This window comes from Camelus dromedarius, chromosome 7 (genome assembly GCF_036321535.1).
Source record: "Camelus dromedarius isolate mCamDro1 chromosome 7, mCamDro1.pat, whole genome shotgun sequence".
NCBI classification, from domain to species: Eukaryota; Metazoa; Chordata; class Mammalia; order Artiodactyla; family Camelidae; genus Camelus; species Camelus dromedarius.
In genome coordinates this window covers 24,659,639-24,673,282 of record NC_087442.1, presented here as the reverse complement: position 1 = coordinate 24,673,282, position 13,644 = coordinate 24,659,639, and the positions used below count along the sequence as shown (strand labels likewise).

The following is a 13,644-nucleotide window of genomic DNA, read 5'->3' as shown; positions in this document are numbered from 1 at the left end:
AAGACTGTATAAATATATTTTCCTTTTTTCTACTCTTATTTAAAAATGAATTACATAAAAGCAATAATTATAAAAGGAATTATGGGGCTTAGAACATGAAAAGAATGCACACATTTGTATGACAATGACAGCACAAAGGAGAAGGAATAAAACTGGAGTTCCACTGGAGCACGGTTTCAATACTTTATTGCATTTCAGTTAGTAGTAATGTAAACTTTTTTGCTATAAATGGATGTGTATATTCTAATCCCTGAACTACACATAGAGCAACCACTTAGGAACTAAGAAAAAGTTTTGTAAACAATAAAGCAATAAAAAAGATAACTCCATTAAAAATGGGCAAAGTATCTGAATATACATTTCTCAGAGAATATATACAAGTTGTTAATAAGCACATGAAAAATACTCAGTGGCATTAGCCATCAGGTTATGCAAATCAAAACCAGAATAAGATACCACTTCACACTCACTAGGATGGCTATAATTAAAAAGACAGACAATAAGAAGTGTTGATAAGGATGTGGAGAAACTGGGATCCTTATACACTGCTGGTGAGACATAAAATGGTGCAGCTGCTCTGGAAAACAGTCCAGCAGTTCCTTAAAAAGGTTAAAAAGAGTTACCAGACAATCAAGCAATTACATTCCTGGGCACATACTTAAGAGAAGTGAAAACACATGTCCATATGAAAAACTTGAACATGAATGTTTACAGGAACTCTATTCCTAATAACCAGTAAGTGGAAACAACTCAAATGTCCATCAACTGATAAATGGACAAAGACAAGCAAAATGTGGTATATATTGGCATACCTTCAGCGTGTTTATATACAGTTGTGTATTTACAAAGGAATATTATTTGCAATATAAAGGAATGAAGTATTGATACATGTTACAACATGGATGAGCCTAGAAAGCATTATGCTAAGTAAAAGAAACCAGTCACAAAAGACTATACATTGTATGATTCCATGTATATGAAATAACCAAAATAGGCAAATCAATAGAGGCAGAAAGTAGATCAGCAGTTGCCTAAAGCAGAAAGGATTGAAGGGAAATAGGGAGTGGCTGCTTTAGGTGTGGGATTTCTTTGGGGATGATGAAAATGTTGTAAAATTAACTGTGGTAATGGTTGCATAACTATTGATATAATAAAAAATCATTGAATTGTATATTTTTTTAAAAGTATACATTGTATAGAAAATAAAAGTTCTAAATTTAAAAAACAGAAGAATTAAAATGGTACTAGAAAATATCTATTTAATATAAAAGAAGGCATTAAAAGAATAGGAGAACAAGTGGGACACACAACACATAGAAAGCAAACAGCAAAATGGCTGATATAATCCAACTTTATCAATAATTACATTAAATATAAATGTATTAAACACTCCAATCAAAAGCAGAGATTGTCAGACTGGATAAAAAAAACAAGATCCAACTACATGCTGTCTAAAAGAAATATATTCCAGATTGAAAGACTCAAATAGGGTAAAAGTAAAAGGATAAAAACAGACCACGCAAACAGTAACGTAAAAGTGACGGAGTGGCTTTATTAGTATCAGAGAAAATAGATGTTAATATCCTTTTGATTTCAATTACTCTGGAAAGCTCCATAGGTGATTCTGTCACAAGGGTTAAGGCCAAAGGACAGAGGGACTGAAGCCAAGGGACAGAGGGGACAAAGCTAATAGTGCCCAATGGCAACACACAGTCCCTGGAATTCCCTAAGGGAAAGGGAAGGACTGGTTGCATTTAGCGTTCCAGTTCCTCACACTGAGGAGGGGAGGTGGGGGGACACACTGGAGATAAAGGCTGCTTTTACTCCCAATAAAAAATGACTCACACTGACAAAGATTCTTTCCTTGATCAAATTCTAATCAGGCTCCTTTGAGCTCTTTTTCAACTAAGCCTTGATTTTTAGGATTCTGTGTTCATCTCTGCATTGTTCAGTTTTAGCAAGCGTCCTGCTAAGTCAGTTTAACCAGAATCCCTACCCTCAAAATCTGATCACCCTTGATATTCCATCGGGTTCTTCATCTTGCACCATGTTTCAGATGATGACTAATCATTCTGGCCTGCCTTCAGCAAAAATCCTGCTAAGCTGGTTTAGCTAGAATCCTCCCTTATTCCAGATGTTTTCTCTTAGTAATTTTCCATCCACTGACCCCTACCCTGCTCCTTGGCTATAACTTCCCTCTTTTCCCTGTATTCAAAGCTGAGCCCAATCTCTCTTCTCTACTACAAAATATAAAACTCCATTGTAGTAGCCCCTTTTGAATAAAGCCTGCCTTACCATCTCTAATGAGTGTTAAGAGTAATTTTTTCTTTCACATGCAAGTGTGGCGTAGGGAAACACACACAGACACACCAGAAAAACAAGCTCAAATACCTAATTTTTAATATTCACTTATAATAAAAGTTATCTTACCGCCTCTAGTCTTTGAGCATGGTATTCTGCTGCTGAAAAATATTTTCCTGGTGTTACCAGTTTATCAGTCATATTTGATACATACACACCAATTTTAGTCATCTGTGTAGATGTTGTATTTGCAGTTTGTTGGAGCTTTCTTTTCTCAAAAACTGTCTAAAATATAAACATAAAAAATTTAAATAAGTATTCATTATATACACATCAAGAGTAGAGAGCATATTTTCCTACACATTTAAGTGAATACTCTTTTTTATTTTATAAAATTATAATTCCTTAGAATATTTTTAATTTTAGAGAGATACACAATACAGTATTTGTTGATTCTGCAGCTTCAAAAATCTACATGGAAAAATAAAAATATTACCTGGGTATCCCTACAAAATGCATTCTGTTTTTCAAGAATTTTTTTAGGTAAAGTCTGTGTTCCAGCATTGTGATATTCTATTCCTGTTATTTTATGCCTGAATCCACCAAGAAATGGTTTGTGAAAATCAGATTTTATAATTTCAACACCCACTTCCTGGTACAGATCAATGCCTGAGGAGATAAAACCAAGACTGAATAAAAGGTACTACAAAGGTACTCAAAAATACTTTATCTAAAAGATATCAAATTACTAACCAGTTTGTACTCTGACAGTTATGATTTGAGGGACATCATTTAATCCAGTTATTCTTTTGAGTGGATATAGATCTGGCTGTAAAGAAAAGATTTCCACTTGTACAACATCCTGGGGCTTAACTCCATGTTGTAGCAATGTCTCATTATTTTTAAGAATCACTCCTAAAAATGAGAGAAAATTATAAAAAGTATTATGACAAAGAAATGACTATATGTACTCCTTTTCAGGAATGGCAAACACCAAAGGTGGTTACATGAATGCATATTGTTTAATTACCAGAGTATTAATGGTGTCCACCGCTTGCTATAATGTTAGTACAGAAAACGCCACAATGGAAAATGTTAAAGTGATACTCCTGAGCAGGAATTCATCATTATAAGTGAAGTAAAGCTACAACTCTCAATTCATCAGAAATACAAATATGCAATAACCACGCAACTCTGAACACTTGAAAATAAAAAACACATTCTATAATATGAGCAAAACCGTATGCTAAACAGTGAATCTCTAGAAAAATTACAATGTGTTATATGTAAGCACAAGACAATTCCGCATCAGGGAAAGCCTGATTATTTTAATACACACCACTCTCTCAAGGGTAGAAAAGTATACACTCAGAGTTCTAAAGAATCCCTTCTTTTGTCTGTTTCTATAATCAGAAATTCATATAAATTAATTCTTGCCAAGGCGGAGTCAAGCCTCAGCTTATTTGCTGAAAAAAAGTGTACATCAAGTTACTTTTATGTTGTATTGCTTCAACTTATAACCCCATTGGTTTATTCTATAATTTGACCATTATTTTATTTCTACATTCTGCAAGGCATACAGAAATATGAACAATGTTACTTGCTGCTGTTTTGTATAATGGAAAGTTTATTGATAGAATCTGTGTCAATCTTCCAATATATGGTCTTCTTAAATTACAATTAGGAATTTGAACATCGCAAAAGTTTGTCTTACTCATTCTTAGAAATATAACAGATACCACTAGTCTATATGAACTATGTTCAAAGCACACTCAAAAATCTTTTGAGTTTCAATTTCACCCTAAATTCTTAATTAAAAAAATTAAAATGTTTTCTGGGTTTTCTGGTAGGTTGAAAATGTCCCTAAAATATATCCATGTCCTAATAACCCAGAACCTATGAATGTTACCTTATACAGCAAAAGTGACTGCAGATTTTATTAAGAATTTTGAGATGTGTAGATTACCCTGGATTATCCAGGTGGGCTCTAAATGTAATCATAAGTGCCTTTATAGGAGGAAGGAAGAGGGAGATTTGATTACAGAGAAGATAATATGACAGAAACAGAGAGAGAGTTAAAGATGCTATGCTGTCGGCTTCGAAGATGAGCAAGATGCCATAAGCCCAAGAATGCAAGGAATGCAACTCTAGAAGCTGGAAAAGGCAAAGAAGCTTTCCCAGAACCTCCAGAAGGAGAACAGCCCTGCTGACGCCTTGATTTTCTTTATGCAGTGAAACTGATTAAGAATTCTGGGCCTCCAGAACTGTAAGAGACAAAATGTGTTATTTTAAGCCACCAAATTTATTGTTAATTTTTACAACAGCCATAAAAAACAAAGATTCCTCTTCAGACTAATACAGAGTCCTCTTCATCCCTCTGATTGTCTCTACAGTAGGCTTGGTCCCACCCAAACTCAAACTCCAGTTCTAGTACTAGAATAAAGTACCTGTCTTAGAGGGTGCTTGGCATAGCATCAAGCTCTCTTACTAGCGCTGCTGACATAAGCCTGCCACCCAGTGGCGATGCCTGGTAGTTACACATAAAGAAGAAAATTCAGGCAGTGCAGATTCTTAGGTACCACTGGCTAGCTACTCCAGTTTCAAAGTGCTCTCTCTTCTCCAATCTTGAACTTCACCTTCTAGTTAATACCAAGCAGTTTAAAATTCCCTTTTTTGAGTCATACCTATATTTAAGTTCAAACTCTGCCACTCATAGGCTGTGAAAATTTACACAAGTTCCTCAAGCTTTAGCTTCTCGCAAAAACGTTAATATCTACCTCAAAGCATTGTTACGTGGACTGAATAATAATGTGATGATGTAGGCAGAACATTTTGTAGAAGATTGGCACACAGTAAGTGCTCAAATTAACCAATATCATCATCACTTTTATCATTATTATTATAATAACTATTTAAATTTTAGCTCTGTTTCCTCAATCAGGCTTTAATAACCAATTGTTTGACTATTTGAACATCTTTACTGTTAGAGCACATTCACTGCAACAGTTTTCTAGAAATAATTATGTGATTGAACTGATTGTTCTTCTCGGATTTGACAAGGAGGAAGAACTTAATAGGTATGGCTTACTTCTTTTTAGCACATAGGATTTCCCCACACACAAAAAAAAATTGGTCTTATTTCCCTGGAAACTTTTTTGGCATTTTTATAAGTTAATACCAATTTTTTAATAAAATATTATGATCTGTGCACTCATATGCTGTGGAAACATTTATTTAGCTATGCTACTCTGCTTAATTCTCAGTTACAAAGACTACATTCTCTCATAACACAAGGCTAATATAAGGTTGGCTGCTCAGTATGCCCACAGAATAGAAACGAACATGAACATCATGGGAACGCGAACTGATCTTAACGTATAGAAGACTGATAAACCATTCTCAGTCCTCTTCTTCTTCTATACTCACTCATTCATCATCTTTTTTTTCAACTTCATTTCCTCTTACTCCCCACATAAAGTTTACTTCGGTCTCTCTAAGCTTCTTACCACTTCCCCAAATTCCCAGGTTTTCTCACCTCTTTGGGGCTTAGCACAAGCATTATCATTTTTATTAGATGAAGCTTTCTAGATCAGTGTCCTTCCTCCCTGCTTCTCACAGCTTTTTGAGCACATCTCCACTAGAACATTCACACATCGTGTGGTAACCACTGCACCTGTCTTCTTCCTGCCTAGTCTGTAAACAACTTGAAAACAGGGCTTTTATTTCATGTTTCTTGATAGTTGTTAGCAAAGTATGTAGAACAAAAGTCTTCAATAACAATGCATTGAATGAATAAATGTGTAACTACAATATAATGTTCAAGCAGGAATTATCAAGACATTTAGTTTAATCAATAAGGATCCTGATTATTTACATGTTAAGACAAAATAAGTTTCGATAAGTTTACCAGCCTCCAGCTTACCTGAACTTCTCAGCTGCAGTACATAAGGTGGGACACCTAACAGGGATGAAAAATGATCCTGGAGGTATTTTAAAATGGTGTCGATTTTAAAGGGCATTATAATTTTCTGGCCCACTGGAAGAAGTACAATTTTTACTGTAGATAAAAAGAGAAAAGAGTCATAATTAAAAGCAAGGGTCAGCAACCTAGAGTCCACAAGCAGACAGAGAATTATGGGACAATTTTTAATCACATAGAATAAGGCTGCTTCTGACAAGTCTTCCCACACCTCCGTGATAAGAGTTACTTTTCATTTTCTATGAGAAGTGACATTCAGTTGCAACATTTTGCTTTGAAAATCAGTCCATTATCTCAAGAATTAACATTAATAGCCAATGCCTGCTCCCCCAAATCCAACTCGGAGTTCAGGTTTCTCTTCCATTGCCTGCTGGAGGATCACTGCACGTTCGAGGTTACCTCCTCGCCCAGGATACCCTGAGAAATAGGAAATGAAACTAAACCTCCTTTAAAGATTCTTTTTAAATCATTTAAAAATTTTAAACAATATCTAGTATCTATTATTCAGATATAAACATAGGAAACATCTCAGAAAATCAAGCGTTTTTGTGTAGTAAGTATTAGAAATGGAGACCCTGAGATCTGAATTTAAAAACGTGCATGTTTTGATTACATGCATCAGGAAATCAGTGACTATTCATGAAGTTAAAAAAAAAAACCAAGAGGGAAATTTTCAAAGGAAATTTTCCTTGGCCTTGCAACGACAAGAGATTATCTAAGTCCGTTCTTCCTCCCATTGTTGATTTATATCTATAGTTGGCAAAACGCAAAACAGAAGATCACTTTATTACAAGTATCTGGAATAACTATGTACAAATCTACTTTTCACAAAAATGGACACTATGTGGCTCACTCCAAACTCTATAAAATAAAAAATCAAGACCCTTACATATCAAAAATAGAGAAAAACCATAATTATAAAATGATTATCTGTTCACAAATTATAAGAAGGAAATATAGTCCTTAAAAACTAATTATGGGGTAAACTTTCACATCTACAGACTTTAAATTCTAATGAAGAAGATACAATAAGTTAAAATGGAGTGTAGAGTGCACATTGTAGGCCAAAATAGTTTTGTATGTTTCTAGATGCCTGACAGGACACTTTTCATAAAGCTACATGAGACATTTATCAGTAATGCCAGCATGAAATTTAAGGAGGCTCTGTTGATGCCAAGCTCCTTTGAGCTCGTTAAAACTTGTTTTCACAGTTAGCTATCAACAGAGAGGACACTCTCACAAATGTTAAATTATCACAAGCTATTTCAATTGTTTCCTGGATTCAAAATTGTATGATTAGTATATGTTAAACTTTTCATAGCAGCTACTTCCCAAGCTTTGGGAAGGGAAAGTGTGTTAAGGAGTCTGTGAGCCTCAAGAAGTACAGGATCAAAAAAAGTTTCTTTTGTGTAGCACAGGAACTATGCTCAGTATCTTGTAATAACCTTTAATGGAAAAAATATGAAAACGAATGTATGTGTGTATATGCAAGACTGGAACATTGTGCTGTACACCAGAAATGGACACGTTGTAATTGACTGTACTTCAATTTAAAAATAATAATAAAGTTAAACAAAAGAAGTACAGGATCAAGACCACTTTTTTTTTTTAAATCACCGTGTGTTTGTTATAAGCTACAATATCAGAGAATCACAGAAATAAAAAACAGAGCTCAAATTTATACTAAAAAATGAAACTGAGGGATAATAACTTCAATTAGGTATAAATGGGCTTGATTACTTCCTTCTCCTTTTCATTCTTGTGTGGACACACCATACAAAGACCAACGACTCCACTGGATTCAAACACTACATTCTGCCAGTCAAACTGAGTTGCTGTTACTGTTAAATGATAGCCCATGTTCTCCACCCTCTGAATGGAAACTCTCCCAAAACTTATGGACAAGGAGGAGAAGGAGCAGTCAGTTAACCATCCAAGAAGAATTCCTGCTGCTCCCCTCCCAATTTGTTACCAACAGCGTAGTAATAACTCCAACATGCCATGCCATCAGCCTGATGTCTTTAAAATTAACCTATAATGAAATACAACAATGATTTTTCTGGAGCTCAATATAAAGTTAACACCAAGCAGAAACACGGAAATACGTAAAAGCCGCAAGATACATGGAATGAGTACTGGCTAGGAAATGAGGAAAACATGGAGTCCAGCTCCCATCCCACCGCTTGCTGGCTATGTACGATTAATTCCAAAGTGGCATGCAAAAGACTCATAATTATACTAAAAATATGTCCCTAAACACTTCAGAAACCTACTCTATTTGGCAAAAATAAATATCAATTTGAAATTTAATGATGTCCATTTATTTAGGGAAAGCAGATACTGCAGAGTAAGTAGCAGAGGGGCTTCTCACATGATCAGGAGATTCAAGTGTTGTAGTCATAGAAGGTTGATGGATAAGGGAGAGGAAAGCAGTATCAAGTATAAAACAAATTTTCAAGCAAAAACAAACAAGAAAAAGCAACCATTCTTCAAAATGAGGGGAAAAAAAACACCCACTCACCCCTAGGTAATACCTGTTGCTGAAGCATCTTTCGTTGATGTTTTCAGAGATTCTTTCCCAGCCTTTATTTTTTCCAGCAACGTCAGAGGGTCTTCTGTGTATTGTTTGGCTGACTCCACTGCATTCACAGACTTAGTCAGAGAGTCTCCACAGTCTCTCGGAGAATAGGAACCTTGTTCGGTTGACGTACCGTCTTCCATGAGTTGCTCGACATCATTTAGTTCCAGGTTTGAAATGCTCTGGTCACTGTGTAACTCAGCACCTCTTTCTTGGCCTCCAGCAGATGGTCCTGGTTCAGATTCACTGTCTCCAGTTTGATCTGACTCTGGAACCTTTTCTGAGGGAACCGGAATATTGATCGTCTTTCTTTTTCCTGATGCATCAACAGCATTCTGAGCATCAGGGCCTTTCTCCTGGTCAGACATTTTCCTGAATTGAAAAAAAAAATGCATTTACTACACATAAAATTCCTACACCAAATATCAAATTCATTGCTGGTATACAGTAATGTTCATAATATAGTACAATGTGGCTCATTATTTTGAAGTATTATCTTAGTAATGGCATTAGGTAAAAACATTGGTGAATTTTTAATAAAAAGAAAGTAAAAATGTGTACCAAAAAGAGAAGCTCAAACATAATAAGTTTGAGAGAAATCTTCTGTGAAGAATATATTGAAAAATATTTTAAAATATATCGCCATCTCTTCCCTACTCAATGAACAATTCCTTGTGAAAGGACTTTTTCAATAATTTTTTTCCTAAAGACCGAACTAGCACAGGATTCGTGCTTCTGGCACTACGACTGATTAGATGCCCCAAGGAACCTGCCAGGTCCACAGCCACGATAGGCTGGAAAGTACACACTCTTTTTAGTAGCTTTGTTCTCACAAATTGTAGCAGAGATGACTGATAACCTCTGCCCTCAAAAGAAACATATCAACAAACAAATGTGGATCGATCTGGGAGCTGACTAGGGCCTGAGCAACGAAGAGCTTTGGTTTGGGAGACAGTGTGACAGCACCCGGGAGCCTGGGCCACGGTGGCCCAGAGCAGCCCAGAGGCAGGCTTCCGAGGCAGGAGCTGGAGCAGGGCAGCAAGGAGCTGGTACAGCCAGGAGCCCGCCAATAGAAGTTGGCAGCAGGAAGAGGGGTAGGGGAAATGGGCCTGAGGCCGATTTCTGCGGCAACAGCATAGAAAAGATTAAAACTTGGAATAGTAGTGAGGTGGAAAAGCTGTGTTTGGGACTTCCACTCTAAACACAGCTCGTTATGCAGAAAAAAATTAACCGTAGTCAGTGAAGTTCTCTGGCTACTAGATGACAAATTAAAAAAGAAAGAAAAAGAATATCTGGAATAAAAATATATAATAGTTGAATTCAATGAACACAGCATAAGAGCTGAGAGGGGGGATGAGGCAGGCTTACTAACTCTGGCTGACTAACATCAAGGGAAAGAAAGTGCCAGGCTGTTAAAAAAAAAAAACAAAAAACAAAAAACAGGTTGTTTCTCTCATCCCGCAGCTGGCTCCTTAGTTCCAAGGACACAGCCATACAACAGGACATTTTATGTTCCACAACTGCTGCATCAGTTCAAAGGACATAGCTCAGTATCTCTTTCTTTGTTCTCTTTTTTTCCACCCAAGTTTCTGTTTTAGGGCTGAGCTCCTCAAGAGGAGAAGGCCTGTAACAGAACATGACTGGCACCACCGGAATAAAGGTAAGCATGGCAGAGGCTTCCAATAAAAGACCCCGTGGCCCGATTGGGGGGCCGGAGCTGTCCCGACTGGCTACCTGGCTGACGGCTCCCTGCTTGAGTGCTTTCTTTCTTTGTTTTTTTCCCTTCTCTCTCTGAGTTACAAAGCAGCTTTCTTTTTCACTTTGTCCCTCTGTCTCTATTGAGAATTCTTTCTCAGTCGACGAACAAGGACCCACATCTGGTGGCAGGGAGGGATGGCAGCTTGCCCACCTGTTTGCGGGGCTTCCCAATTTGGGGGTCTCTCTATCCGCTAAGAGAGCTGGAAGAGAAATAAAAAGATTTTATACAGAATGTTGCAAAGAGATAAGGATATGAAAACTATGAGAGATTAAGAGTCATGGGAAAGAGGAAAAGAAAGTCTGGCATATTTTTCCGCTAAGCATGTATCTTCCTGTGAGCTAAGAACAGCTTTGTATTGTCAAAATAAAACACGACGAAGAGTCTGCAACAGAGACTGCATGTAGCCTGTGAAGCCCTTTACAGAAAAAGTCTGCCAGCCCCTGATCCAGCATATGTCAAACTGGAGTCCCAGAAGAAAACAATAAGATGGAAGAGAGAAAATATTTTTAAAGGTAATGACTGAAAATTTGTCAAAACTGATTTAAAAAATATGAATCCACAGGTCCAGGAAGCACAACATAAAAATATACCTAACAGGATCTACCTTACACCATACACAAAAATAAACTCAAAATGTATCAGACTTAAACATAAGACAAGATACAATGAACCTCCTAGAAGAAAATATAGGCAAAACATTATCTGATATACATCTCAAAAATGTTCTCCTAGAACAAACAGTCTACTCAAGCAATAGAAATAAAAGCAAGAATAAACAAATGGGACCTAATGAAACTTACAAGCTTTGGCACAGCAAAGGAAACCATAAGTAAAACAAAAAGACAACCTACGGAATGGGAGAAAATTTTTGCAAATGAAACCGACAAAGGCTTGATCTCCAAAATATATAAGCAGCTCATACAACTTAATAAGAAACAACCAAACAACCCAATCCAAAAATGGGCAAAAGACCTAAACAAGCAATTCTCCAAGGAAGACATACAAATGATCAATAGGCACATGAAAAAATGCTCAATATCACTAATTATCAGAGAAATGCAAATCAAAACTACAATGAGGTATCACCTCACACCAGTCAGAATGGCCATCATTTAAAAATCCACAAATGACAAATGCTGGAGAGGCTGTGGAGAAAAGGGAACCCTCCTACACTGCTGGTGGGAATGCAGTTTGGTGCAGCCACTGTGGAAAACAATATGGAGATTCCTCAAAAGACTAGGGATAGATTTACCATACAACCCAGGAATCCCACTCCTGGGCATATATCCAGAAGGAACCCTACTTCAGGATAACACCTGCACCCCAATGTTCATAGCAGCACTATTTACAATAGCCAAGACATGGAGACAGCCCAAATGCCCATCAACGGATGACTGGATAAAGAAGAGGTGGTATATTTATACAATGGAATACTACTCGGCCATAAAAACTGACAACATAACGCCATTTGCAGCAACATGGATGCTCCTGGAGAATGTCATTCTAAGTGAAGTAAGCCAGAAAGAGAAAGAAAAATACCATATGAGATCGCTCATGTGTGGAATCTAAAAAAAAAACAAAAACAAAAACAAACAAACAAAGCACAAATACAAAACAGAAACAGACTCATAGACATAGAATACAAACTTGTGGTTGCCAAGCGGGTGGAGGGTGGGAAGGGAAAGACAGGATTTCAAAATTGTAGAATAGATAAACAAGATTATACTGTATAGCACAGGGAAATATACACAAGATCTTATGGTAGCTCACAGAGAAAAAAATGTGACAATGAATATATGTATGTTCATGTATAACTGAAAAAATGTGCTCTACACTGGAATTTGACACATTGTAAAATGACTATAAATCAATAAAAAAATGTTAAAAATATATATATACCTAACAGGATAAATACAAATAATTCATAAACATACATATTATAACTAAATTAGAGAGTAACAAAGTCCGGAAAGCAAACAGTGATAAAGGACGTATCATCCACTGTTTTGAATTATATTAATTTGCTGGCATTAATACAAAGGAAAGAAAAGTAAAATCACTGCAAATATTTCTTCAGAAAAATAGAAGCCAAGGCAATAATGGACTAATTAAAAGAAGATAACTATCAACCCAGAACTGTGCACCCAGCAAAATTATATTTCAAAAAGAAAAACAGGAAAAAAAAAGGAAAAACGGAAATATTCACAAATAAGTTATCACCAAGATAACTGCTCTAAAGAAATTTCTAAAGGATACACTTGAAAAAGGGGGAAAATGGTTCCCATGTTAGTCTGAAGTGAAAGAAGAATAGGCAAACAAATAAATCAAAAACATATGGGTAAAAACAAATAAATATTGTCAACACAAAATAACAGCAGAAAATTAAAATATGAGACAATAATCATACGCAATTGGGAAGGGAATGATGAGAATAAACTTATCAAATCCTTATACTGTTTACAAAAGTGAGAGAGATGATATTCGTAATGCTAGATTTTGTTAAATTAAATACAAGCGGTTAAATTTCAAGAACCACCAATAAAAGAACTGAAATAAAGTTTTTAAATGCCAGAACAGTACAGAGAAAAATAGTAAAACGAGACAAAACTAAACAAAACCTCAGTTTTTAAAAAGTTCAAGAAACAACATGGGTGACTCTCCATTAAATTATGCTCAATGAAGAAGCCAGTTCTAAAGGCTACATACTGTACGGTTCAATTAAGGGAAACACAAAGCTCTTGGTTCACAACCTCTATAATTTCCTGAGTAAAACTGAAATTGAGCCCAGCACACAGATGGCAGGGAGAACTGGAGAAAGAGGCAGACCATTCTAGATTGTAGGTGGCAGGTTTAACAAGCAGGGAAACTTACAAAGGAGGCAGCCTAAAGACAGTAAATCTCAACATCCACCTGCCAAAATCTTAAGAGTCAATGAGAATTTTACGGGGTTCAGTCACGTGTACAGTTCAGATGGTCTTAATAACACATCTCCTGGTTCAGCAACAGTGGGCAGAAGGTACATTCCAA

General features: G+C 36.3%; 1 protein-coding gene across 4 annotated transcripts in view; it reads right to left on the bottom strand.

Annotated features, from left to right (window-relative positions):
- IQUB (IQ motif and ubiquitin domain containing) overlaps positions 1-13,644 on the bottom strand; it is a 59,982-nt gene that overhangs the window by 39,562 nt on the left and 6,776 nt on the right. For 2 of the 4 annotated variants that reach the window (XM_064487390.1, XM_031455284.2), the window contains exons 2-6: positions 8,815-9,230; positions 6,224-6,358; positions 3,055-3,216; positions 2,798-2,970; positions 2,431-2,586 (exon numbers count right to left, since the gene is read on the bottom strand). In XM_064487390.1, coding sequence (XP_064343460.1) covers positions 2,431-2,586; positions 2,798-2,970; positions 3,055-3,216; positions 6,224-6,358; positions 8,815-9,230 — 1,042 coding nt within the window. Of the gene's footprint in view, positions 1-2,430; positions 2,587-2,797; positions 2,971-3,054; positions 3,217-6,223; positions 6,359-8,801; positions 9,231-10,767; positions 10,817-13,644 lie in introns of those variants that run through there. The other 2 variants (XM_064487391.1, XM_031455286.2) reach the window with 2 other exon arrangements.